Here is a 26,906-nt window from a genome sequence, read left to right as displayed (position 1 = left end):
TTACAGTAGCATCAGAATTTATTTGGTTCATAAAGAGACAAAAGAAAAAAAAGACGCTTTGCCGCGACGAGTTATCACAAATCAATCCCAAATCTGACCTCTGGATTTACATTCGAGTGAAACAATGATAGTGTCTAACAGGGACGAGACGCTCACGACAGTACGTTGCAAGGTTTCATGCAGTGCTACCTCTTCAGATTTACATCGAAGTTTGAGAAAACAGGATTAAAGCATTTCGTATCATTGCGCAATGATTGGTCACTTTAAAACAAAGCAAACGTGATCATTCTTATTCAAAATACAAATAAAAAGAGCTGTGAAACCACTTGGGTGTGCCACATACAGTACTCAGAGAACAAATGTTTGCTATAAATGGCCAATTTCTTCGTTGGCTCTTTCTTTCAGTGTTGCTGCTGACGTCGTTTTTTTTTTAAGTATATAGACTTAAATATTCAACAATGCCAATTACATCTCTTGGCAGATATACGTGTGACTAGAGAGATGAGAAAGCACATACAATTGTTATGACGTAACCGATCTGATAAGAGCTCACATGCGATAGATGTTCAGAAATGATCTAGAGAACCCAAGGACAATAAATACATTGTATAAAACATAATTTCATATCAATATATTAAAATACTATTTAAAATAATATCTTCGACAATATTGCAATATGAAATTGACTGATAAATAGTTGATCGGCCAACACAGGGAAATATATACCTATATATATTTAAGTATCTGTGTCCTTCATGTTTTGAATGTCTTCCCGGAACAATTTAGAGCGCTAATACATTTTTTAAACACTTATAACATTGAACTTACAGTACACAGTGCCATAATAAAGATTACATACAGAATACAATAGAAATGTCGAGACAGAAAAATAGAAAAATATCAATAGAAACCAAAAGTCAAATACGTGTCAGAGGAAAAAGGTCGACAGAGTATCTATGAGTCTTTGTGGTTCTGGTCACAGGAGCTCAGTCCGGCTCTTGTTGGTGGTACGGTGGCTGACTTTGCTTTGTTCTCCAGTCTTGACTCGCACACGTACATTACACACATTCCCACGTAGATGACATGTCTGCACCAATCAGGCATACGTTTTTGACGTCTCACGTTTTTTTCCTGGCAAAACTTCTTTGAGGTATTCATTATAAAACCCTGGTACATGTGAAATTTGACCCCGCCATGTATGGTCATAATAGCAAAGTGTGAGAACAAAAAAATAAAATGACAGAAAATTTATTTTCGGAGCAACAACTTCTGAATAAGCTTATGGTATTTAAAAAACTTAAATCAGAACTAGGTAAGCTTGAACAATTTGTTTCTGTCTCCCTCTACTGTTAAAACGGTGTAATTGAATTCTAATCAGTCTCAGTATTAGATTGCAAAAAAAAGAAATGCTTTTGTAGTTTGTAAATGTATCATATATGCATTAAAGTATTTGTAGAGTGAATCAACAACTAACATGTCATTTATAATGATAAAAAACAACTAAATAAACAGCTATTCCTGATACTTTCAAGAAGATATGTAAGTTAACTTATGGACTCTTTTAATGACCTTGTTTACTAGTGACGGTCTGATGAAGCAGTGTCATTATTTTCAGAGCCCCTATTTTCCTTTGTTTTAAACAACTGTTCTAATGGAACATCGCATCATTTTTAAACTGATGGCGCCACCTACTGACCTCTAAACAACATGACACTGCTTCATGGAGCCTAATCAGATCATCACTAGTATTTACAGATTTGAGATAATACAAGAACTACATTTTAATATGTAAAATAAAGTTTATCCTGAGATGGTTATTTCGTGAGGTACAAACTTTAAAAAAAAAAAGGAGGTACTTCAATTCAATAGAAATCGAATTAGTCTTGAATGTGAAAACGACATTTTCTACATGTACCCTTCCAGATAAACACCAGACATTTTTTTTTCTTACAGCAGCTGAAACAATTGCAGCTACATTTGTTCAGGACAACTTAAGACTTCTTGCCACACGTATCAATAATGTGCTTAGCGTTTTTTACTTGACCCCAAGAGTTCCCGTCTTGGAGGTCAAAAGGTCAGCTCTGAATATTATGGCCGATTGATGCATGCATGTGTTCTCATCCACACACACTGACACACACACTTCCACGGAGCTCACATGATGGTGCAGCATTTGCACGTCTGTTTCTTATCCTTCTTTTCCTCGCCCTCCTTCTCTTTGTCCGCCATGCTGCCGTTGGGCGGGGCCTGCTCGTCTGTGGCCCCGTCGCCGCCCGCCTTCCCGTCCCCGTCCTCGATCACTACAAACTCGGCCTTGACGTTGCCGTCTGCGTTGTCCATTCCCAGGGCGGTGCGGCCCTCCTGCTCCTCCTCCACCGTCTTGTAGCCCATGAAGACCAGCGTGACCGGGTTGTCGGCGCTCGCCTGGTCAGGGCTGGGGCCCAGCAGTTTGGCCTCAATTCCAGCCACATCTCTCTTGGGGGTTTGACCGGAGTTCTGCACTACACCGTTTTCGCCTGGAGGAGGCAGCAAAGTGTAAGCGAGGGAATAGTGACAACGAAATGGAGGAAAGTAACATTACTTTGAATGATGAAGAACATAATGAAGAGTTATTTTTTCCCACTGAGGCAGACGTGAAGTGGTGGAAGGCGCTACAGTATCTGTGCTTGATCATTGGTTGCCATGGAAACTTACCTCCATCTTTGGTCACACCCTTATTAGCTGGCACGCCTGTCTCCAGCTCTTCAATCTCCCGCTCCAGCCTGAATAATACACATCGTTTTACCATATTTTGAGGGCATTAGTTTATAAATAAATAAAACGTATTTTCAATTTGAGTTCATTATTAATGTAGTTTATTCAGTCATTGTTATCACCTCTGCCAAGGAGGTCATGTGTTTTTGATAGTATTGTTTGTTCATTTAAAGACTGACTTAAACAGTTAAAATATCTGTTGTTAAGACACAGATATAATTTAAACTTGATCCAAAGTGAAAGTGTCCAGGTTTCTGCCAAGTGGTGAAATAATTTAACTTGATTTAACACCTATGATGTTCTTGGTTGACAGCGTTTTTCAGCATGAGGTAGTTCGATTTGTAATTTATTTTTGAAAATAGAATTCCTTATTAATGGAGGCTTTTGTATTGATTTGGTTTAATCCTGTAAAATAAGCTTCTTGGCTGAGGTATACGCAGTCCGAGTCCGTTATTTCGTAGATTATTTTGTATATTTTATATGTATATATCACTGATAACTTAGATATTCTGTTTTTTTTAAATACATTTTTCTTTTATATTATATATTTACAATTTTTAATGGCGGGGGATTGCTATCCCATTAGAAAAAATCTTCATAATCCAGATTCAGGATTCCACAATGTACTATTTCAAATCAAGAATAAATTTGACTTAATAGATATAATCCATGGCAGAGCTGTTATATGCAAATCTAACCTACGATTTACACTGTGACTTTTTCTGTGTGTTAAAATTTTTTCTCGGTTGTCTGATATGGGACAAGAATTTCTATACAATTAGACGATATATATATATATATATATATATACATAAATATTTGCTTATAAAACTCAACCTTTTCAATAATTTTTCCTTTGTTTTCCGCTCTTATGATACTATCTTTCACTGCATTTGAAAGGACCCTGTCGCTTTTGTTAACCGTCAGAATTGATCAGTAGTGACAAACTAAGCTTTACATCAGTATTAGACACAAAACAAAAATGTTTAGTGTGTTTGTATGAGCCAGACATCCTAAGTCCAGTCGGGGGCCATTTATAACCCATTAGCAGACTTCATTAGGCTCAATGTATCTGTTGTAAAAAGTACTATTCAGCCAGACAATATAGTTGTACACAACGTTTTTTTTAAATTATGAAAAAATACTTTTTTTTATGTCACAAAAGTCATATAGAAAGTGTCTTTGATCAATCCTAAACGCTTTCATGCCTCTCCATTAAGTAATTTTGTGTGTAGACAGGTTGAAGATATACATGGTGTATATTTTTAACTCAAGAATACTACCCTCCCTGACACCATATGGCCTCATTTGATCACTTCAAATAACCCTCTTTGAAAAAAACTTAACTCTCTTTATTGTTGCTTTTTATTCTGTGCATGATCTATGTGCTTTGGAATACGTCTTGTAAAATGAATGATTATTTATTGTAAATTATTATCTTTTTGTTCTTATTATGTTATTATAATTTCTGTCAATAATTTGTACAGGTTGTGTTGCTGTCTTCTGATATATGATTTTTTGTGTTCATGATTAAATGACACTTCAAATATGTGTATACTACCCATGAAACATTGATAAGTAAACATGAACGATGGCATTAGGCCCAGAAGGACATGTTTGCTGACTGCATACTCAAATACAAATACTTACTTTATGTATTTAATCTGTTTATTTCTGTTTATCCATGTGTCCATGCAAGAGATCATCAAGGGAAGAGGTGTGAAGTGAAAGCTTCTCTAATCTCTTTACCAGAAAACTGCTCAGTTACTCCCTTCAGACCACGTCTTACTTACTCCTCATTCTTTTGTAATCATTTCAACATCTCACCTCTTTTCTTTAGTCTAATCCTAAGTCTCTGACTGTTCTTATCTCTTCCCAACTCTGTAATACACACTTACAGAGTTTTCTTATCTCTCCTCCATGTCACTCCCCTGCTAGACTGTTTGCCCTTTTTTTTCGTCATGAATTATGAATAAGTACATTTATATTTGATCAAATCCAACACACATGATGAGCATTTTGAAGTTGATCAAATTAGGATTTGCAATGATTTGTGCGTTTGCATGCTAAACAGACACTGACCTGAGGATGACCTGCTCCAGAAGCTTGGTCTTCACCTCGTCTTCCTGTAGACGTCTCTGTGTCTCTTCCTCTGCTGGAGCGCCGTCTAATAACCAGCGCTCCCTCAGCGCCTTCGACTGGGACAGAAGATAACAGACAAGAGCATTTTAACAGATGTCGACGGACAAATAGAATGAAAAATATATTTGTCTATGTTAGATGAACAACAGTAAGAAGTTTAAAGTAAAGAAAAAAATATTAAGTCATTAAAATAAACTATAAAGCAGATTTTTCTGGTTGTATTCTTCATTCTCAAGATGTCTCACTAAAATGTTTTTTTTTATGTTATTCTTACTTTTTTTTTTCATTGTTCTGTTTTCTTTCTTGATCTTCTCTCCACAGCTGCCGGAATAAAACACTTGGCAAAGCTCTGAGGTAAATATAACAGCATGTTCTTTCTGCAGCTGTCGCCAGCCCGCTGAGAACCCGACCCATAGTGGCCATATGAACAAGTGCTGGAGTCAAAAATCTTGTTTTCACCGGGGCGAATGAAAATCTGGACCTGCTCTCCAAGAAACATTCCTCAGAAGTGATGCAAGAAAAGCAAACCCCCCTTTCCTCCCTTACTAGATCCCTGCCTTCAGTGTTTGGTGTGTCTCACTTGCAAACCACGGGGATTATATCTGTCGTGTTTGATCTGTGTTTATGTGTATTAAACATGTCAATGCCTTTACATCAGCTCTCTGACCCGGTTTTAACACGGTGTAATTCAACACCTCATTCCTGTACTTTTTGCATCTCCCACTACTCACTCACACACCACACCCTAAAGTGAGCCCTTGAAATCTTGTAATGCATGCACACACACACACACACACACACACACACACACACACACACACACACACACACACACACACACACACACACACACACACACAGTCTGGTTCTTAACTTGAGCGTCTCCATTGTTGTCATTCAGCATACAATGGCCGGAACTTTGACACACATACGCTGGGACACACACACTCTTTTCATGATGAGAAAAGTAGAACTGAATGTTATCATACTACGTATGTCTTTTACTACAATTTGTCCAAGGTTTTCCTCAATTGTAGCAAGACCTTTTTCTTCAAGTTCGCTCCTTTTTGTATGGCACCTCATCAATAAATCTAAACTAATTAAGTCTTCGATGATTTATTGTTTTATTGTTACTGCAGATTGGGGCTGATTCACCAAGATTTCTGGGTCCTTAAATGGCTTAAACACTTGTTTAGGTTTATGGTAATAAAAGTAATGTAATTTGTCATTAAAGTGCAGCTTTAAGTGTTGATTAAAGTGCGTCTTAAATGGATGTTGGACCTCTATTGTATCATCAGTATGTGTCTGTTTGTGCTTAACTCTCTTTTCTTTGAAATTAGAAAATGTGCTTAAGCCCCGCCCACTGAAAACCCTTTGTTTTTCTGGAGATTACCGTAACCAGATCCACTCTGTCAAGCATTGATGTTTTTCACCGCATGTCATTAATCACAGAAGTCTACACCTCCAAGGGACTCGTTGTATAACCAAAGCGGGGCGTGATTACACCTAGCTGGAGGAGTAAAGCCATTATAACGCAAATGGACTCCACTCTTGTAACTTCTTGTTTGCCGAGATTTTAGACGGGGACTATTAGAACTTTCTAAAGTAATAACTTGAAAACGTAGCTCATGATGAGGGACTGACTGCATCTTCGAGAGGAAGACTTATGAAACATGAGAGTCAGGAGAGTTGGTTGTTGATATTTCACAACTTCTGAACAATAAAATTAAATGAAATACACAGCGTCTTTGTATTCTTCCAATGTTATTACAAGTTTTCACCAGATCATCAGTTCATTTTTGTCAATATTTGATGTTCAATAAAAGGCATTTTATCTTTTCAAAGCTCAGCTTTTTTGCTACTCCTGATGATTCCATCCAAAGTTTGGGTCAATTTTAGAATTTTGATTTTTAAATAAATAATATCCTTAGCTTTAATCATTATGAAGAATAACCACTCCTTTATAAAGAAATTCTAGTAAGTGTGTGTGACCATTGAGTTCTAACATCACAAACATTTTAGAGCAATAGATACCAATATCCCAGAGACGGCCTCTGTTGAATCCCGTTTTGTTTGACGAGATGTCTCCTGCTCCTAAAAATTAGGTTGGATCCCTGTGAAGGTGCGTGTAGTTGCCGTGGCAACGTCTATACAGAAACCGAGTGGGGTTCGGCGTCAGGTGTGTGGATGGGATGTTTTTTATAATTTCCAATCCTTATATTTTTTATCAAGAGGGCTGTAGTTGGATGGGCTACAAATACACTGCTGCATAAATGATACACACACACACAAGGACTTGGACAAACAGAATGCACGTTCAAGTACTTTAGAAACATCAAACAGAGCAAAACAATGAAACATATTGGAAATATGGAAAATTGTTTCAATTGATGTGGAAAATATATATAGACTGGCAAAATATAACACGAAAAATAATTACGTACAAGATAAAATTGAACTTTAAAGGAAGCAAAAAAGTAAAAATAACTTGTTTGTCCTTGGTTTGTGATAATCAGTATCTGCCTGGTTACACATTTGCTGTGTAAAAGAGGGGCATGTGAGGGGTTTCCTGTTGGTGGGAGTTGAACAAAAACCTGTTTCCTCTGCTAAAGACCTCCGCATTGTGTGCGGCTTCTGTGTTCTTTCATGAAGCACAAACACCCACACACGCACACACAGAGACACACATTAACACGGGACATCAAGCACAAACGCTATATCAGTGTGGGGTCACTTCAGCCAAGAACATACACCCTTCATCCACGACGCTTGCTCTTATCAGTGACCCGCCGCTCTGTCCGGAGCTGAAATAGCTTTGATAGCCTTGACACATTCGCTGACCAAACGTTTTGGCTCTGATTTCGCCAATACGTGTTCCTATGTGTGGAGGCGTGTGTGTTTTAAGGGAGTGAGTGTTTGCAAAAGACCACATGGAGGAGATGCTTGTGTTATCAGCCGTCCATTCTGGACATTCCATGACAGCTACAGGGGAGTAACTCACTGTAGAGCACTGATAGATGTAAAGGAAAGGCAAGAAGTTAGGAGGGTGTTTGACACATTCCCGCTACCACTGAGATTTACTTTGGCTTGAACTGTTCATACAGTGTAGAAGCTTTACAGGAACACTGATTCAAGAGTTTACAAATGACAAACATGAGACCATATTCATGTGGAATTACAAAAAAAGAACAAGGCGTGAATATATGTTAATGTTAATTCATGACACTACAAGCCATAAAAGATCTATGGTAACACATGAAATATGATTTGCAAGAACAAAAATGATTTTTGGAAGTCGAAAAGAATATTGCGATATATCGGCTATCAATGTTTTCTTACACTCCTACTACAACTCTTAAAAACATGTTTTTAAATAACCAGTAACAACAAGTTTTGTCGTCAAATCACGTCCTATTCTTATATTCGTGAAAAGTGGAAAAGTCTCTTTTATTATTTTGTAGTTATTTCCACTTTGGGACAATCTGAGGTGTGATCAGCAGCTGTTCCTGATCTTTCTGCAGCAACTGATAGACTCCAGAGTATCATCATTTGTAGCTACTGGTATACTCTTTAAATCCTACTCCATTTTGTATTTTTATTTGGGTTATTCCTGCTATTCACGGCCAATTTTGTCTCTGTTTGCTTTCTTTAGTGTTTCCTCCAAAAGGTGCCAAACCTTGAATTAAGTTATCGAAAGTCAATGATTTCAGATTTAGATTTTTTGGGTTGTAGAAAGTTTAGGGTCATGCCATTAGTGACATCTTCAAGATAGGCTTAAACAGCAGCTTTGTCTCAATAGTCTTTTAGTGGTTTGACTGCGTATCATCTGCATGACAAGTTATGAGATGTTAAAAGCTGTCCTAGAGGGAGCACATGGATAAATGAAATCTGACCTAAAACTGACCCTTGCAGTACACCACAGGGAACATTCAAAACTCAAAATGTCTCCCATGGCGACCGAAAAGGTTCTGTTTTAAAGGTAATTCAGGTAATTAAAAGAAAAGAGGGGAGTGAGAAGAGGTTTACACAAACATCACTGTAGTAGTATTATTGATAATACAAACACACAATAAGAATAATTGTAAGGATCAATAGTCTGTTAAAAAAGGAAAAAGCATCTGACAAGGCAGTGTTGGAAGCCATTAGCCTGTGTATGTGAGTGCGGTGTGTGTGAGTGTGTGTTTGTGTGTACCTTGAGATGCTGAAGTTGCCGTCGATCATCGTCAAGTTGCCTCCTCTTGTTTTCAATCTCTGTTTGCTTCTTCCTTTTATCCTGAAACAACACATGCACACCCTTATTCACTAGACCGAAAACACGTTGTATTTGTTTGAGTCATTCATCTTGGAAGATTTAAATGATCAGCTAGTTTAGTTTAAGCTTCTCTTAAGGGCCCTGTTATATACTAGGACTTTTCCTAGATGAGTTTCATTTCATAATTGTAATACTCAACATATTATGGCATATTATAGACGATAAAACAATTTGCTAAATGCTAACTATGTGTATATCGGTGCATTGTGTGAGTCATATTTTGGACTCCAAAAACAATTAATTAAATTCAGACGTATAATAATAATGTTATTTTAAATTGGATTGTATTTGAGTACATGCACCTTTTTAAAATAAATACAAATAAGAATTTGCAAAAAGAAAGGAATTTCATGCTTGAATATTTCATTTTAAATCAGCTTTTTCTATGTGTGTGTGTGTGTGTGTGTGTGTGTGCATGAGGATAAAACAACTTACAGCTATGGCCTGGATTCTCTCCTCTTGTGACACCTCAGCCATCCTGACAGAGAGAAAGCGACACAGATAGATTGATAGTTAACCTCACACGACCACCAACATCTGACATCACAGACACACTCCTGGAGCGGGTTCCTGTTACAGGCTGTGATCCTTCTAACATCTTCCTGGAGGTTAAAGGTGAAATATCTGTCGGCTTTGAGCCAAATCAGTGTCTCTTTCCTGTCAGTGGGAGCTTGTGAAGGTTTACTAATGTGCTAACAGGATGCTGTTGGAGATTCCTGGACTAATAGGTTCCAGGCTGGAGCCCCATGAAGAAGGACAGACGCAAGATTTAAACCTAAAGCGAAGGACTGGGGTTCTGGAATGGGACACAACGAGAAAAGACTTGAGATGAAAACCCTTTTTTTTTTGCCTAAGGTTTGCAGAGGAGCGGCCGTTAACTTGGCAAAAGTCAGATCAGGAGTGGCTCCACAACTATCAGGCCCTCAAGAGTCTGGTTTCTGTGAAGAGATAAGAGGCCTGAAGGAATGTACGTAGGTATTTAAACAAACCACACAAAACATTGTTTCCCCTTTTCACACTATTCCCCCAATACATATTTTCATGTGTCTCTGGTAACTGTGTCTGATAGGAAAATTCATTTGTATAAATATTTTTCAAGGAAATATAACATGTAACATAAGATACAATTAAAAGCAAAGGGAAAAAAGATACAGCGGCCTTAAAGGGCAAACGAGTAATGTACAAAAAGAAAGTGAGAAGTGAGAGTACAAAAAAAAAATTACAATTTAAAAAAAACAGTCGCCCCCAACATTAACTTAGACATGAAATGTATTCATTGTAGTCCTTAATGTGGCCAAATGCTGCTATGTTTCATGAATTTTCATGAATTAACATTAACATATATTCACGCCTTGTTCTTTTTCTCTTGCAACTAAATTTCCGGAATGACTTAGGATGAGAGGATACAGTTGACTTCATCGGCTTTTAAAAGCTGATTTTGGAAATATTCTGATTCTGTCCTTCCTATTAGCAAAAAGCCTTGCCACGACAGATGCATTCCCACCTACCTACGTATCTGTCTGTCTGTCTGCCTGCATACCTGCCTATCTACCTGCCTGCCTGACTACCTGCCTTCCTACATACATGTCTACCTACCTACCTACCTGCATACCTGCCTACCTACCTGCCTGCCTTCCTACATACCTGCCTGCGTGCGTAACTACCTGTCTGCCTGCCTGCCTACATACCTGACTGCCTTCCTGCCTGCCTTTCTATATACCTGCCTGCCTGCGTAACTACCTGTCTGCCTACATACCTGTTTGCCGGCCTGCCTGTCTGCCTGCCTGCCTGCCTGCCTACCTACCTACCTGCCTGCCTGCCTGCCTGCCTGCCTGCCTGCCTGCCTGCCTGCCTGCCTGCCTGCCTACCTACCTACCTACCTATCTATCTGCCTGCCTGCCTGCCTACATACCTGCCTGCCTACCTATCTGCCTGGCTACCTACTTGCCTACCTGCCTGACTGTCAGCCTGCCTGCTTGCCAGCCTGCCTGCCTGCCAGCCAGCCTGCCTGCCTGCATACCTGCCTGTCTACCTACCTACCTACCTTCCCCGCCTGCCTGCCTCCCTACATACCTGTCTGCCTACCTACCTACCTACCTACCTACCTACCTACCTACCTACCTACCTACCTACCTACCTACCTACCTACCTACCTACCTACCTACCTACCTACCTACCTACCTACCTACCTACCTACCTACCTACCTACATACCTGCCAACCTACATACCTTCCTGCCTGCCTACCTACTTAACTACCTGCCTGTCTGTCTGTCTAATCCTCAACAAACATCAAATTCTTGTTTAGTTCGATGATATAAAAATATCCCTGTAACTCAACTCTTTAGTAGAATTCGGCTAAGGTGAAGACTTTGTAGAGATTATTTTTAGAAAATGTGCTTCAAAGGGAGCGAAAGCTGTATGCGTAGACCCTCCTTAGAAGAGAGAGAATTTGGCTGTCCTCAAAACAACTGAGCATTTCTACACAAATCCCTCTCTGAAGCTGCTGGATGATGCGTCTCTGATTGTCAGATTGTTTTCCGCTGCTGTGCGCAGCTTGACTAGTCACTGAAGAGTGACGAAGAAGGTACAAAAATATGTTTTGACCTTGATTGATGGTAGACGTGATCTCCTGGAGCTTTGCATTATCAGGCCCTCGTGTGATAAGTGGGAAACGACTAGAATACCTTCGATCAACAAACGTTTTCTATTTTAATATTGTTCAAATCGCTGTTTAAATGTCTTGTTTCATGAGTTACTTTCATTCTTTTCCTTGTATTTTCTTTCCCATTTTGTGTGTCTGTTTAAAAAAAGCTTTTTAATTAACCGAGTCTGCTGCCTATATGAAATTTTCTTTCGTTTTACTACACCAAATTTTTATTGATAAATATTGTGTCTTTGAATAAATAAGAAAATAAATAAGAATGAGTCAAATTACATAATGTTTTGACAAAATACATTTTTTTTGTCTTACAATAGAATAAAATCACTATAATATAAATGATATTTTTTCCTTCCGGCTGGTTTGTCCAAAGATATTTAATACTAACCAATATAATAAATAAGTAGGTCTGGTGTGTCTGTATGACCCGGTCATGCTATAGTTTGATTTTGAGAGGTTTTGTCATTACAAAGTCACGGTCATGGTGAGTTGCTGAGTTGGCTGTTTGCAGAACGGCGGCCTAAATAGACGACAAGAGGAGGGCAACCCTCCACCAAAAACATAATTTCACATGACTATATATAATAGCATAAAATCAGATCAGCAACTTCTTTGAATCAAGTGTTCATGGCAACCCTAAAACAATTTCACACATTTACTTTCCATGGTTACATGCAAGTTGGTTTAGTTTAATTGCTTAACTGTTTTTTAATGAAGTATATTTTATTTTATTAATTTACATTTAATTTATTCTGAACAGTGCAGGGTGCTAGAGAAGCACTAGTATGAAGCCATAGAGTTAAATGGCGACTACTTCAAAACCTTCCTGGATCCAGATTGAAATACAGAAAACCTCGAAAATTAAAGAATATATTCCTTGTCCTGTTATCCACATATAGTGCAGGCAGGCAGGTAGATACAGTATGTATCAGTACGTGCAGATTTCGGCCACACTGAGGACTACAATGAATACATTTCCTGTCTAAGTTTATGTTGTGGGTCTGATCTACTAATTCTATGAAAACTGGTATCACTTTCAACTTGGAAACCCTTGGATTCTTGGAAGAAGTATTCCCGGTGTGTTTGATGTGAGGAGCTCACAGGAAGAGGAAGCGATACATTCATGTGTGGACTGAACTGAGTTGTGTGGAGGGCGAGAGGAGTGGCGGACATGGAGGGCATAACTCATGACTTATTATCAGTCAGCTTCAGCATCTTTCTACGGTCGATCAATAGCTGTTGGGCAAACTCAAACTGAACAGCACGATACTCATTCTAACTTGCTGAGGTTATCACTGATTTTGCCGCTAGTGCAACCAATCTCAGTCACATTGCTTACTGCTTTTTTTTTTGTATCAAACCATAGGACAATCACATGGAGGGCCCTTGGCTAAGCAGGAAACCGCTATCATCTGATCAACCACTCAAGTACACATACACTATTGATACATTGTGCTTCCTCTTCTCACTGATTCCCACTCCAGCACTAACAGGAAAATAAAATCTTCAAATAAACCTTCAAAGGATTTCGGCTGTCGCGGTTCCAAGTTTAAAACTTCCAAAACATAGGAAACAAAGCGTTTCTACGCATAAATGAAAGATTAACATTTTACGTCGTAGATCCTTGAGCGTCGGAATATCGCATAATTAGTTGCATACAGTACACATTCTGGAGTTAATATAACTTTTTAAAAAGGGTTTACAAACTTAAATATTATCTAATATTAAAGGCCTTTAATTAAAGACAAAGTGACGATAGCAGCCGCAAAAACATTTGTCACCTGATAAACAAGAGAAAAAATGATTGCCAGTGTACTGTAGTATTTTGACTTATTTCTATATTTTTGGATGCTGTTAAATGCTGAATCGAATAAAACTAGCTCCTTATAGGTTGTACTGTCACATTACTATTCTGGACATTTCGGAATGAAATTTGTCAATTTAAAGGGAATAAAAATAACTTGAATAACATTTGAAATAAGAAAAAACACAGAAATAAAGTAAATTAATTTAAAATGTACAGTATGTGTCCATTTGTGTTTATATTAATTTAACTTTCATTTCAAACTTTGATAATGCTGCCATTCTCTAGAATATTTCTTATTATTTATAATTTCCAAATGACAACTCACATGGTAGAATTGACATAGTTCTGAAATCATATAGTCCATCGTATTATTAGTGAAAAACAGAATCCCAATATTTGTTTCCTTTTAAAAATTAGATTTTCAGCCCCAAATAAAAAGAGAATTTCATTATTATTGATTATGATTTTTTTTCTAATTAAAGTACTATCAGGAATATTATTAAATCAAATATGATGTAAAAACAAATATCCATTAACGTTATCTTTTTAAAATTGACACAATTTTAGTTCTTTAATTTATTTTCCTTTCTTTTAACATTGCATTTTAATAATTCAGTTTAAACCGAAATTTTGCCATGTCATTATTATTTCATCCTTGCTGGAACATCCATTGTCTCTGTCGTCATTAATAATAAATCATATAAAAAGCAAACGCATGTCTTCATATAAAAATTGTCTTTTAAATTAAGTTTTAGTGACAGAAAAAAGGGGGAATATTATTCTGGCCGGATGTTACCGACATACAACCCACTAAAACGATTGATATTTTGTCAATAAGTGCAAGGAGGTGGACGGACGAAAGCGACTAATGACTGGATGATTCCCTGCTGAGTGTGCTGCTCTAGGAGTGTTTCCAGGAACACATTAAGAGCCTGAATAGAGCCCCTGCCTCTTGACTAATAGCCCTCTACTCTGGCACCAGCAGTCGCAACGCACTTAAAATCTATAGGGAAATGTCCCACTGCAAATTGCCTTAATGTCTACTAAGCAACATAGGTCAAACCGTCTATGTAGTAACGTAACGTCGACCCTGAGCCAAACCTGACTTTTTCTGCCTTTAATGAACTGTGAACATCAGTAAATCAGAACAAACCGAGGTTCACACATGTATATCCATTAATCAATGGAATATAAGCTTAAACAGTTTTCAATTATGACCTCTCTTTAAGGGACAGAAAAGGATTTTTTTTCTTTTTCTTAGGGGGAAATTAAGCTAACATGGTCTTAACACATCATCCAGTTCATAAATATTTTATAAAAATACTTTAGGGCGAGCACAATGACAGAAATTATTCACTGAGACCTTGAAACGAATCACGTCACCAATGTTTTAAGTAATATAACCTTTAACAGTACCTCCCATAATGCATCCGTTTCATGATTAACAGTTTACTATATTATGAACTAGTAGTAACCTTTGGATGAATGGCATCATTATTGACAGTTAAACACTACACACACATGTGTACCCTTGTTAATGTTTGTGTTCTTTTACTACTGTGTTGAGTAGCTACAGTCAGAAGGTTCAATAATGCAGTAGGTGGGTGGGTTCAGTGAGTAGCAAGTGAGTGTCGGTAGCGTGGGTAGGTGACGTCAGGGGCTGTGTACAGTGTAAAAAGGTACAGGCAAATTGAATTATGGGTATTTATCGTGAGAAGAATGGTGGTGTGTAATCCAATGGTGTGTTCATAGAAGCTGATCTTATCAAATTATTTTTTAGCCGACTTTCTAGTTCTAGTGCTACCCAGGCATTTGTCTAGTGTGTCAATTAATATAAAAAACTGCATCTTATGAATCCCTCAAAGATGTCAGCAAACATCTGAAGAAATAACACACAGATATTTGTCTGACTCTTGCTTTTTTAAGATCATTATTAGGTGAGAGAGAAAGGACCACATCTACTAAACATTTTCAGAGCGTTATAAACATTTCATCATCAATCTGATAGATTAACTCTGAATCAGGTTATCAGTAACTTCTGCCATTGTCACAGAAAGTTACTTAACGTAAAATATTCTTTCTTGTTTCTATCTATGAAAAGGATCTCAAGTCTTTACCAAGAATGGACTACAAAGATAATCCAAAACTCCCTTTGATAGCCAATGTTTCTTTGCTATAAAGTTCAAACTCTGAGCCCAAATTGTGATGGATTAATAGCTTTTATATGTTTTATATGATATATACTGTATAATGATGGTTTACATTGGGTTAGGGTTAGTGGAGTTTACACTTGCCACACAACTGATGGACGTCAAGGAAAAGTGAAACACAATTGCCACCAGCCAACCACTCAACCGTCTGAGCTATCTCAAGAAAAACTTCCTGCTTCTGCTGGCTTGTAATCATATTCATTTGAGTTTTAATCACGGCTAAAACTGTCGCCAAGCAAATATTTTACATTATGAATCACATAGTGCTTGAAGCAGTGTCATGACATACCGGGGTTGTCAAAAACCCTGAAAAGTATTAATACTACAACACTGTCGACGTTACAAGATGAGTTATGGTATTGATTAAGCCAAGGCCTTTGCTTACAAACAGAGCTGATATCAAGTGCAGTGTTTATTGGTTTTTTTTATTATTATTTGCAAGTTAAAGAATAGAATAATAACTCATGAAAAAACTGTCACATTCTATTATAACTAACTTTGGATTATTTATTTTGTATTTTCTTGCACTTTTAATAATTTATTTTTGGTTTTTGGTTTATTTATCGTTACTGCACGTCAATTTGATCTAATTAAATATACATCTTCGGTATTACCAATTTATCTTACATACATTTGTTGGCTATCTTTTTGTCATTTTTTATTTCATCAGTATCAAAAACAGTATCACGTATCAATTACCTCCCTGTGTATCGTGTAGACTTTAAGATTTCAGTACAGCAGTGACCTTAATCGCTAGAGTAGGATGCTAAATCTAAAAATTAAAATCAAATTAGTTTGGTTTTAATCCTCAACATTAGAAAAACATTGTTTATCCCACAACTCGGACTGGTGTTTAAAATGTATTGATTTTAAAAACTCCACACACTGATGTCTGTGTTCGAATCCGAACACTGTAAAGTTCGGTTGAAAATGAAAATGCAAAAAAAGGAGTCCAGAGAAAGGTCTCCCGTCTTTCACACACCCAGACATCATTAGAGAGTCTGGCACAGAAACGTCAGGACTCAAGAAAGAAGGATGACTGCGAACACGACTCTTAAGCTTAATGAGCATGGTCCCGCATTAGAAAAAGTCCCGGAGAGGAAACTAATCTCAAATCCCCTTAACACTCATGCCTCTGGAGTGGCACTTCTCTCCGCACCGGCTCTACTCCTGACTTCCACATCTTCCTTCCTTGGGGTCCAAAAGAGGACAAAGATAACAATGCTCCTCCCTGCATTCTTGCCCTCGCCGACACACCACCCAGGGTACTAAGGTGGGCTCACACATGCGTTGTACATCAGACTGCCAAAGAAATGACACGACATAAATCCCACACGGTGCCAATAAAAACTGACAAATGTCTGCCGAGGTCACGTGTTAATGTCTCAAGTGTCAGGAGGGAAAAGTCCTTTCCTCAGAGGTCCGCGATAAAACAACAACTTGGTCATTCATCTAAGAGTAGCGGGAGAACGGTGAGGAATCCAATACAAGTCTATTTGAAGACAAGAATGTGAAACTGTTTACCCTTTTGAAAGGAAATACTGAAACTTATTCAGTCAATTAATGTGATTTCAGGTTGAATAATTTTAACGAGAAAGATTAACTTTGTTTTAAAATTGTAATTAAGTGACCAATGATTATATTAACATAGGTATCCATACTTTTCAAGAGGGAGTTCCAGGGGTCTTTTCTGCCCATTACAATGAACAAAAGGAGCCGGAAATCTCCCTCACTTGGTATGTTATAAATGTGGTTTCCATTTAATTATAATTGGGCATATTTGAATCTTCATTCTCCTGCCCCGCTTATGCACCCTTTCCCTATTCAATTTATCTCCCTGACTCCTTAAACCTTCACTGAGAGCTGAGTAGTCTACATCTGCATTTTTTATAGCAATTTGAAAGTCTATAAACTAAGTGTCTTAAGATCAGGCTGACACACAGAGCACTTATTTTCTAAATACAAGGTTTCAATTATACTGTAGATAAACCTCAATATATTTCTGTATGTTTCATTAACACACTTTTATAACATACACAAAGCAAATAAAACTATTTTAAAACTACATTGTACACCTGCAAACACCCACACACAAACACTCTACACTACTAAGGTTGTAGTCGATTCCCTCACATGCTGAATTAAATCCACAGAGGTAAAGAGAAACTCTCGCCACACTGCGGATCATACAGTACAGTGGGTGTGTATGTGTCATAAGAGAATTGGCTAAACACATTGAAACACTCATTCAGCAGTGTGGGCCATTCAACAAGCTGCCGCCAACATACCATTAACAACGAAAATAGTCTTCAAGTAATAAATGGTTGAAATGATCACTGCAGTTCTTTTTTCATCATCTGAGAAATAAATAAACCTGTTTCTTCATACTGTGAGAACAAACGCATTCTTCAGAGAATACATAAGTCTTATCAAGTTACGTTACCATTCAGAGTGTTTTGTTTAAAACCCATGTCATCGGGTCAACCTGAGGAATTTTGAAAGAGTCCTCACAGCACTGTAACAAGAACGGTTCTAAGAAGTGCTTAAAGGGAACCTAATGAGTTAATTTAAGTGTCTCTTAAATTGATCTTGGACCTCTATTGTACTCATCACTATGATTATTTTTACACAAAACTCTCATTTTATAAAGATATTTACATTAGAAAATGTGCCTAAACCCCGCCCAATGAAAAGGTCTGTTTTGGATGAGACGAAATCTCGTCCAAGCAACCATGCCCACTCTGCTCTTATTGGTCATTCTGCAGGAGAGTTTGACCAGCCTCTTGTGGTAGCGGCTAACTGTTAGCACCACAACCATAATACATGGGCGTGATCAGACCTTTCTGGAGGCGAATTATCCCATATCCAAAATGGAGCAACGTCATGATGAACTGCATGTTGGAGAGGAAGACTTTAACATTTACAACATGTGAATAAGTCAGGAGAGTCAGTTTTTCACATTAGGTGCCCTTTAATATGCAACAGCTGTCGATCTTATTGGAAATATAATTGGAGATTCCTGGCTTTCCAGGTCTGTCCTGCTCCTGCCATAGGATCCAACTAAACACCAGGTAGTCATAATGTGAGCGCCCAGATTTTCTCCTCAAGTCAAAGTAGATTAATATTAATTTTACTATGGTGACCTATGACGATGTCAGAGTTTTAGATAAGCTAGAGTCAACAATAAGAGTAATGCTTTAAGTGAAGGAATTATTTTGTGAAGGTCAAGCCCGTCATGAATTAAGTTCATTTGAGCCTCCGTGTGAAAACATCAAAATCCGACTCCCTGTTGTTTGGGCTGCGACTGCTAAAGGATATCAGATTGGATTAAGTCTGACACCCCCAGTCTATCACATAAGGCTAATGAAACAAATGGCCTAATGTTTGTTGGGGATAAGCCATGAAAAGTCCTTCCATTACTCCATTAAGTTGATATTCAACCCTAGAGATACACAGGATGTTTGTTGATGAAGATGGTCCTCGGCCAAGGGTACTAAATAGTTTCTCTATTCATACCCTGATATTTATCTTGACCAAATTCATTTTATTTGTTTCTGATTCATCATGCCACACCATACAATAAAAGTCTCCCCTGACTTTGCAATTGCGACCTTGTGTCATTTCTCCACAAGCTTGTTACAGCCTCTAGATTGGCCTACCCATCACGTATGGCATTTTTGGGAAATAGGAAACAATTTTGGACAGTCACAATGGTTCAACAGAGTGTTGTGTAAGGTATGTACATAATTCAAAGTTAGCTTTCAGTGCCTAAAACTAATGTTATTGTCATCAAAGAAGAAAAGTTTCAAGTCTTAAAAGCACTATGAACATTGGATTGATGCTGTGTTTACAATCATCTATGTCCTGGTGTGCTCTCTCTCTCTCTCTGGATTTTTGTTCAATAAGCACTTATCCATATAGGAAGCGGACAATGCACTTGCATTACTGGTCTGGCATCTCAGCGAACACAGGATCCATTAGGGCCAAGAGGTGTCTTTCCGTTCAGCCGTTCCAGGGTCCTCACTTAAGCCTTTCAGAAGGATTTCGTTTATGTTTCATGTTTTCTGTCCGTGTCCTGATGTCTTTCACTGATCGGCACGAAGCACAAGGATACGTCCAGAGATACATTCTCCAGCTATGAAGAGGGTTTTTTGTGTAATATTTATGTTCTATATACAGTACAAAAATGCTTATCTATAGCTTCTTTCATAGCCCTGGAACATTGCTCATGATCATCATATGAGTAAGTGGGTGTTCACGTGTCAGGCAACTCAAGAAAATGTACACCAAAGTAAGTAAGTAATTACTTGTAAAGAACTTTTTTGAACAATCGAAAGCAATACACAGTTAAAAATACCTGGATTTTTTAAAACTCCAAGACATAACAAAAACACAGGAGTTCCAGAAAATCAGGGAAAAGCTTGCACAAATAAAAAGTTCTTAAGATGTTTCTTGAAGGAGTCAGTAGATCATCAAACACAGAGGGAGAGGAAGATTGTTCCAAAGCTTAGGAGCAACCTAAGACTGGAAGGATTTCTTTCCTCTGTTCGGAAGTGTGTGCGCAAAAATCATCAGTAGATTCTGATTCACAGACCTAAGGGCCCCTTGGGTTTAAGGCTGGATCAGATCAATGATGTAAGGAGGAGCCTGACCATGAATAGATCTGATGATCTAAGAATAAAATTGATCCCGAAAGAAACTGGCAGCCAGAATTTTAAGGATCGGTGAAATGTGAGTTCTTCTACTAGAGCGGGTCAGAATTCTCACTGTAAGCGAGACAGCTCATATTTGTTAAGACATGAAAACAAAATGTTGCAATAGTCCAAACAAGAAGACACAATAACGCATGGATTACAAGCTCCAGATTGTGTAGTGACACCATTTTCCCAAGTTTGGTCAGTTTTCTGCAGTGTTGGACTACAGACATGTATTTGTCAAATACAACACCCAGGTTTCTCAGGCTCGGTTTGACTGACCTATGTCACCCAAGTACTGACTCAACCCTGGAACCTTATCATCAGGCACAATAACCAGAGTTTCAGTTTAGTCCACATTTAGCTGCAAAGTGTTTTCACTCAGCCATTGTTTGATTTCTAACAAACATTTGACTAAGCTGCTCAGCCTCTGAGGCTCAGTTGGATTAAAAAGGTGAATTACTAGTTCCTCTGATATACATTAAAGAATATAGTCTTGACTCATCTGCCATAACAATGGCAGTAACAGAAGAAAATGGAAAAAAAAACGAAATATAGCCACATTATCTAATAATATAACTCTAGCTCAAAAGGCTCTTGCTAAGCAGTTTAGTTTCCCTTCCATGTCTCACCTAGGAGACCCTGTCGCTCTGCACATGTCTCGCCACTAATGTATCTGATAAATTTCACTCGTCTAGGCCACTGATGTGATTTGATGCTTAAATGGTTTCTTAATGACAAGAAGGTCAGCAGGCATAATTAGAAGTATCCATCACCGTGAGACAACAGGAAATGAACCCATGCCCTGCCGACTGTCCTCCATTAGTGAACCTTTGCAGTCTAGTAATAGCTTTTATTTTCACATATAAGTGCTCAATGACAATTTGGCTCTAGTGCTTTCTTGACCTTATTCAAACTCCGATGTGTTAACTGTGTCCTTCATAATGGATTGGCCAATAAATCGGTCTATATTATAGCATTACCAGGTTCAAATGTACCATAATATTTTGATTATGGATATGACCCAATTATGATGCTTTATGACTCCAAGTGTCCATTCTACAAGAACGTAAAAAAAGGATAGGAGGGAAATCAGTGAGACAAGGACTTCTACTGCGTTTCGACTAGTTTGATGACGCTTCATGTAGCAGTGTAATTATTTTCAGAGTCCACTAGATGGCGGTCTCTGCACAATTTCCTTTGTTTTGAACTGTTCTAAGGACTCTTAACTTATTATTTTCCTAGTATACAAGTATTTACATTATTCTTTATAAAACATATATAAAAAATCAGGGAAAAATAATAATGGATCCAGAGCAAAATAGATCCACTTAGAAACTCCAAGATGCTCAAGGTCTATGATTATATAATGTAAGTCTTTCAAACTCTTACATACTGTTCAGTTTCCCATATTGCAACATGGTTTTAATAAAAGATATGGTAAACCTACCTGTGGTTACTATTAGGCCATTTAAAAGAAAAGGGCTTCACATACATTGATGAGATCATGGCCATGAAAATGATGACTGAATATTTTAGTTAACAAGCATTTGTCATGTTAGACAAAGATGTAAAGTAACATAGAAGATTTATTAAGTAATAACTATATTAAGATCATGAGACGAGACGTTTTATTTTGTTTAAAAACAACAAAAATGGGCCGTAGGACATAAATATCACGGAATACTAAATGAAAATCTACTAAATTAATACATTTTTGGGTTGTAATGGAGGCATTATATTATTGACTTTGTAAGGTAACAATAATAGCATAATGGAAACTGCACTGAGATGTTTTTTTCTGTTAATGGTTTGTTATGCTGGATTTAAATAAAAGGCTTGTAAAACCTCAACATTTCACAGCACAATGCTGAATATCTTTACATTTTCAACTCATAATAAAACAGCCCTGCTGTAACCAATGGCCACTGTTCACTCACATTTCACCTAATTTGCCACTGTCTGTCCAAGATTAGGAGTCGCAGATCTTCCCATTACAAGCCCATTTCCACTGGCTTAATGAGAGAATGCAATCATTCCTACTTTGCTGTCCGACAAACCACAACTGTCTTCTCTCCCGTGCACAGATTCAAGCATGTTTGCGCTTCCATCCAGAGCCATGATGGCAGATAATGACTTTGTGGAAGAGACAAGTGGAGTTAGCTTCAGCCCGACTCGCTGACACGACACAAAACAGCAACATGTCTAGCCTCCAGCCAAGGCGCGAGCGGTTTTTCATTGGATCAGGAAAAAACAGATTAGGAACTTTAATTTGGAACAGTTGAACTGAGGAGCACAGGTGGATTTAAAACGGCATACAAAGAAATTCATCAAGACAACATGTCATGGTTTGCATCTTTTAAACCGAAAAATCACATGTGTTTTTTTCCTGGAGGAGGAAGCAAACATAGCAGATCAAGCACTTTAACTGACATTGAATATGTTTATGTGTTAATGCCGAGCTGAGAAACACTTGTTATTCATGTGTTTCTTAAATTAGTGTGAATTTTATTAATCCCACGCTATTTATTTCCTTTAAAAGCAACACAAACACCAGTTAATGAGATGTGATTCAATTTTATTTGTAGTTTTTTTTACATTCAATTAAATAATTTTTTGATTTTTAGACATTTACTGTAGTTTTTATTCGTCCTAAATTTTACATTATTTAGTTGATTATACTCTCATTAATAGCATTGCATCTAGTTTAGTTTTCTTTAAGTGATAAAGGCTTGATCAAGACAATCTAACCTTATATTTAATACTGATAACTTTTACACTAAACTGTCAATGTGTCTCTCCAAACAGACAACCTTCAAGCATTCCTGAAATGAACACAGTATTTTAAATATGATGTAGTAAATATGTAGGAAATCAGTGGCATTAGGAAATAAAATATCAACATCAAAACAAGACTCTTAAAAAATACAGCGTCTACTTCATAACCCACTAATATTTGTTGTACCTTTCTCTTCTGGTAAGTAAAACATCAATAGTGTGTACAGATTAATGACTGTCTATTTACACCATGTGTACGACTAATATGTACCAGATGCCGAAGCCCTTCTAAAGTCAACACCACCTGTTTTTAATTGTACAAGTGTGTCCGTTACAGGTCAGTGATGAATGGACTCTTCAAGTACTGACTTGTTTCAAGTTGAGAGGCTGTTTTTCTCCTACTTTCACAAGCAGTAAGTGACATAATTAAAATTAATTAGTACAGTACTTTATGGTAAGCCACATGAACAGACATGTGTAGGTTTCAAAGGTGGACACGTGAGAGTGCACGTGATCAAGAAAATGTAGAAATTCTTAGAAACCTGTATCGAGAAGTTACTATAACTATAAAATGCTCTTATTGAAGTCTACACACATGATGGAGAAAGTACTGTCTTAGTAACATTTTTGGGGGGGAACCTACAATGACCCTGTTTCATTGTATGCAGACGACTAGATGTTGTGTACACTGGGGATGGCTGTTGCTCCTAAGCTTTGGAACGATCTTCCTCTCTCTTTGCGCTTGATGGATCTACTGACTCCTTTAAGAAACATCTTATTTGTTCAGGCTTTTCCTTGATTTTCTGGAACTCCTGTTGTGTTTTCAGTTTTATCTTGATCTCTAAAGTATATACTTTATTGAATATTGTTCTGATTGTTTAAGCGCTTTGTGACCCTGGTCTGGAAAAGCGCTATACAAATAAAAATGACTTACTTACTTACTTACATCTAGGGGTCCGCTATAAACCTGCCCTGCTTTCTTGGAAAGTAACTTTTCAACTCTGTGCCCAGACCATTATTTTCCGATAGAATCATCATCAACACATGTCAAACCTTTACCTGGGACCAAATCTAAGTTGCCAACAATTTTTTTTTCTGTGACTTGGACTATGTTTCAAATTTCACAAACGTTGGTTCATATTTTATATCAAACATTTTGGTTGAAGGCCATTTAAGCTTCTGGTGATCTTTGTCCAGCAAAACTGAGGTCAAGCCAATCGGCCCCGCTTAAAACGACGAATACTTTAGCGATGAACTTTCAAACGTCACTTTTTTGGGGGCATAACAATTTGGCGTTTGTTCAGGTCTCAAGAAGGCATCTTGTGTGTTCAGACACAGCTACCGGCGCACACAAAGATACAGTTTGTGACAGTGAAAATAGTTGTCCAGTAAATCAGAATATTAAAACGCTCCAAGCTTGTTGAAAAAGAGAGAACAGAGAATCCTTTACATTAGACAGATGAAGGAGACAGTGTTCAGTGTGAAGAGAAAGAGAAAATTAAGTTTTGAATGTGGGGATTATCTGTTTTAAAGAACTTACTTACTGTTGTTATCAAGCTTGTTTAAATAATAAAGTGGGTTGATCGAGAGACTCGATACCCACACAGCTGGTTCCAAAAACCAAATGGGGTTAAAAGGCACAGTTCACCAAAAATCCTAATCTCATGTATTTTCTACTCATCCTTATGTCGACTAAGGGTTGGGATTATTTTCAGAGTAATCTTTTCCTTTTCAGAGTTAAAGGGAAAAAAAATGCAAGTTCATTTTAATGTAGCGATTGGAGCTCAGTTGTCTTCAACTTCATCTCCAAAAAAGACATATTACGAAATATCCAAATACCTCCAGACTCCTCGTTTGTAATGTCAATCTTGTATTGAAGCCTCGACATGAGGAATGAACCGAATTAATTGAAACAATCCTATATTTCTAGCTTGTTTGTAGCAGACACGGCAATGCTAGCTGCCTAAATATTGCAGCACTTGTAATGTGCTTGCATGATTCACTAACTAAAAGATTGATAACTTAATAAACATGAAATAAACATAATTATTTATGTTTTTTCAGAACAATTTCTCATGTTGAGGTTTCAATACAAATTACATACAAGCACCGCAGAGGTATTCGGTTGTTTTTAAGTGCGTCACTTTGGACGAAGTCGCTAAATTAAAATGATTTACATTTTTGTATATAACTCTAAAAAGCAACAGATTTCTCTGTAAACGGCTGAGGTTTCAAGGTTTTGGATGTTTACATGTGGACATGTCACTACCCCTCCATCAACAGGTGAACATTAGCAACAAACCCATCCAGGTCTATCTTGGATCTTTAAATGTTTACTCTTGACAGTGATCGCTTCAAAGCAATACCAAACTCTCAAACTCTAATGTTTGTCGTGACAACATTGTATTCCAGACCGTTGTCATCGTCATCTAAACATCTAAGATAAAGGGATATGTTTGCCAAATGAAAAACAAAACAATTCCATAATAGGCGTCTTATGTTTGCAATTGGAGCGATCATCACACAAAGATGTTGGACGAAACTGGTCCTTGGGGGACCGTGGGACAGGAACCCAGACTAGAAAACACTACCAAACAAAACAAAAAACACGCTCTTTGTCCCTCGGAATACCTGCTGTGATGCAACAATAAAAAACTTGATATTGTTCAACTGTATCCAGCGACAGGAATAGATGGGAGGCGATGGCATCACCCATGGCAACCTGATCTCTTGAGTGTTTACAAGCACCACCTTTCCAGTCCACCTCGCGAATACCAGACACGAGTATGTCATGTCCAAAGGGTTCTGATAACAGCTTATGCGCGCCATGTTGGAGCAGACTGCTCACATCACAACACTAGATCCTGTTACCTCCTCCCTCAGCATCCTTCAGCAGGCCACGGTGAAAAACACGCTCCAAAAGGCTAATCGATATGACATGACGGGACATGGTGGTGGTGGTGGTCCTGCTACACCTGTCGCCCCTCAACACACGGATGATGTTATTATAATAAACAATTGTGTCACTAAACCATTGGACAGTGCAACGTTGTGATACAGCTAGCGCAAACATTCCCTTGTTTTTGCTCAAGTGTCATTCCCTTTTTTTCCCCTCTCTCTCTCTCTCTGATAAAAATGCAACAAATCGGAATTTATAGATGCATTTTTTTTTAATATAAATCCACAAGGAAATCACAACTTACTCGAATGCCTTCTCTTGTCGTCACTGCAGCCCTCCTTGTTTATTTCTTAAGCGTCAAATTCGGACTATTTCAACAGCCCTCTCTCCTCCTCCTCCTCCTCTTCCTCCTCCTCCTCCTCCTCTTCCTCGCCTTCTCCTTCTGGATGACACCGCTCCGGTCCTCGTCGAGATGCCGCGGGCAGCTGGAGGCGCGCTCGCCCGGTGACAGTCAGAGCCCGAGCGGCTTCCACCGGAGCAGATAGGGCGTTGTGTGGTGGAGCTGCGGGGGTCTCATGGGCGTCGACTACAGCAGGTTGTAGGGAAAGGAAAAAAAAAGAGAGGGGGAATTTGGAGGGCAGGGGGAGAGA

At 38.0% G+C, this 26,906-nt stretch overlaps 1 protein-coding gene across 1 annotated transcript; it reads right to left on the bottom strand.

The window, feature by feature from the left end:
- Positions 1-26,906, bottom strand: palm1b (paralemmin 1b). Its single transcript, XM_087780164.1, has 6 exons — positions 26,561-26,906; positions 9,644-9,686; positions 9,089-9,169; positions 4,837-4,952; positions 2,695-2,762; positions 1-2,516 (listed from the first exon to the last, which is right to left on the bottom strand). Exons 2-6 carry the CDS (start codon positions 9,683-9,685, stop codon positions 2,155-2,157), a joined length of 669 nt encoding a protein of 222 aa, XP_087636290.1. The 5' UTR covers position 9,686; positions 26,561-26,906; the 3' UTR covers positions 1-2,154.

The sequence above is a fragment of the Callionymus lyra genome, chromosome 18 (assembly GCF_982586985.1).
Source record: "Callionymus lyra chromosome 18, fCalLyr1.hap1.1, whole genome shotgun sequence".
Classification (NCBI taxonomy): Eukaryota; Metazoa; Chordata; class Actinopteri; order Syngnathiformes; family Callionymidae; genus Callionymus; species Callionymus lyra.
Note: the sequence above shows the minus strand (reverse complement) of the source record. Positions and strands in the feature narration are given on the sequence as shown.

Bases quoted from the DNA above. Each gene is read 5' to 3' on its own strand.
- palm1b (XM_087780164.1), bottom strand. From the start codon at position 9,685: ATGGCTGAGGTGTCACAAGAGGAGAGAATCCAGGCCATAGCT. The intron at 9,170-9,643 runs GTAAGTTGTTTT...GTGTTGTTTCAG, and splicing joins AGAGAATCCAGGCCATAGCT to GATAAAAGGAAGAAGCAAAC. The intron at 4,953-9,088 runs GTACACACAAAC...CTTCTGTCCCAG, and splicing joins GGCAACTTCAGCATCTCAAG to TCGAAGGCGCTGAGGGAGCG.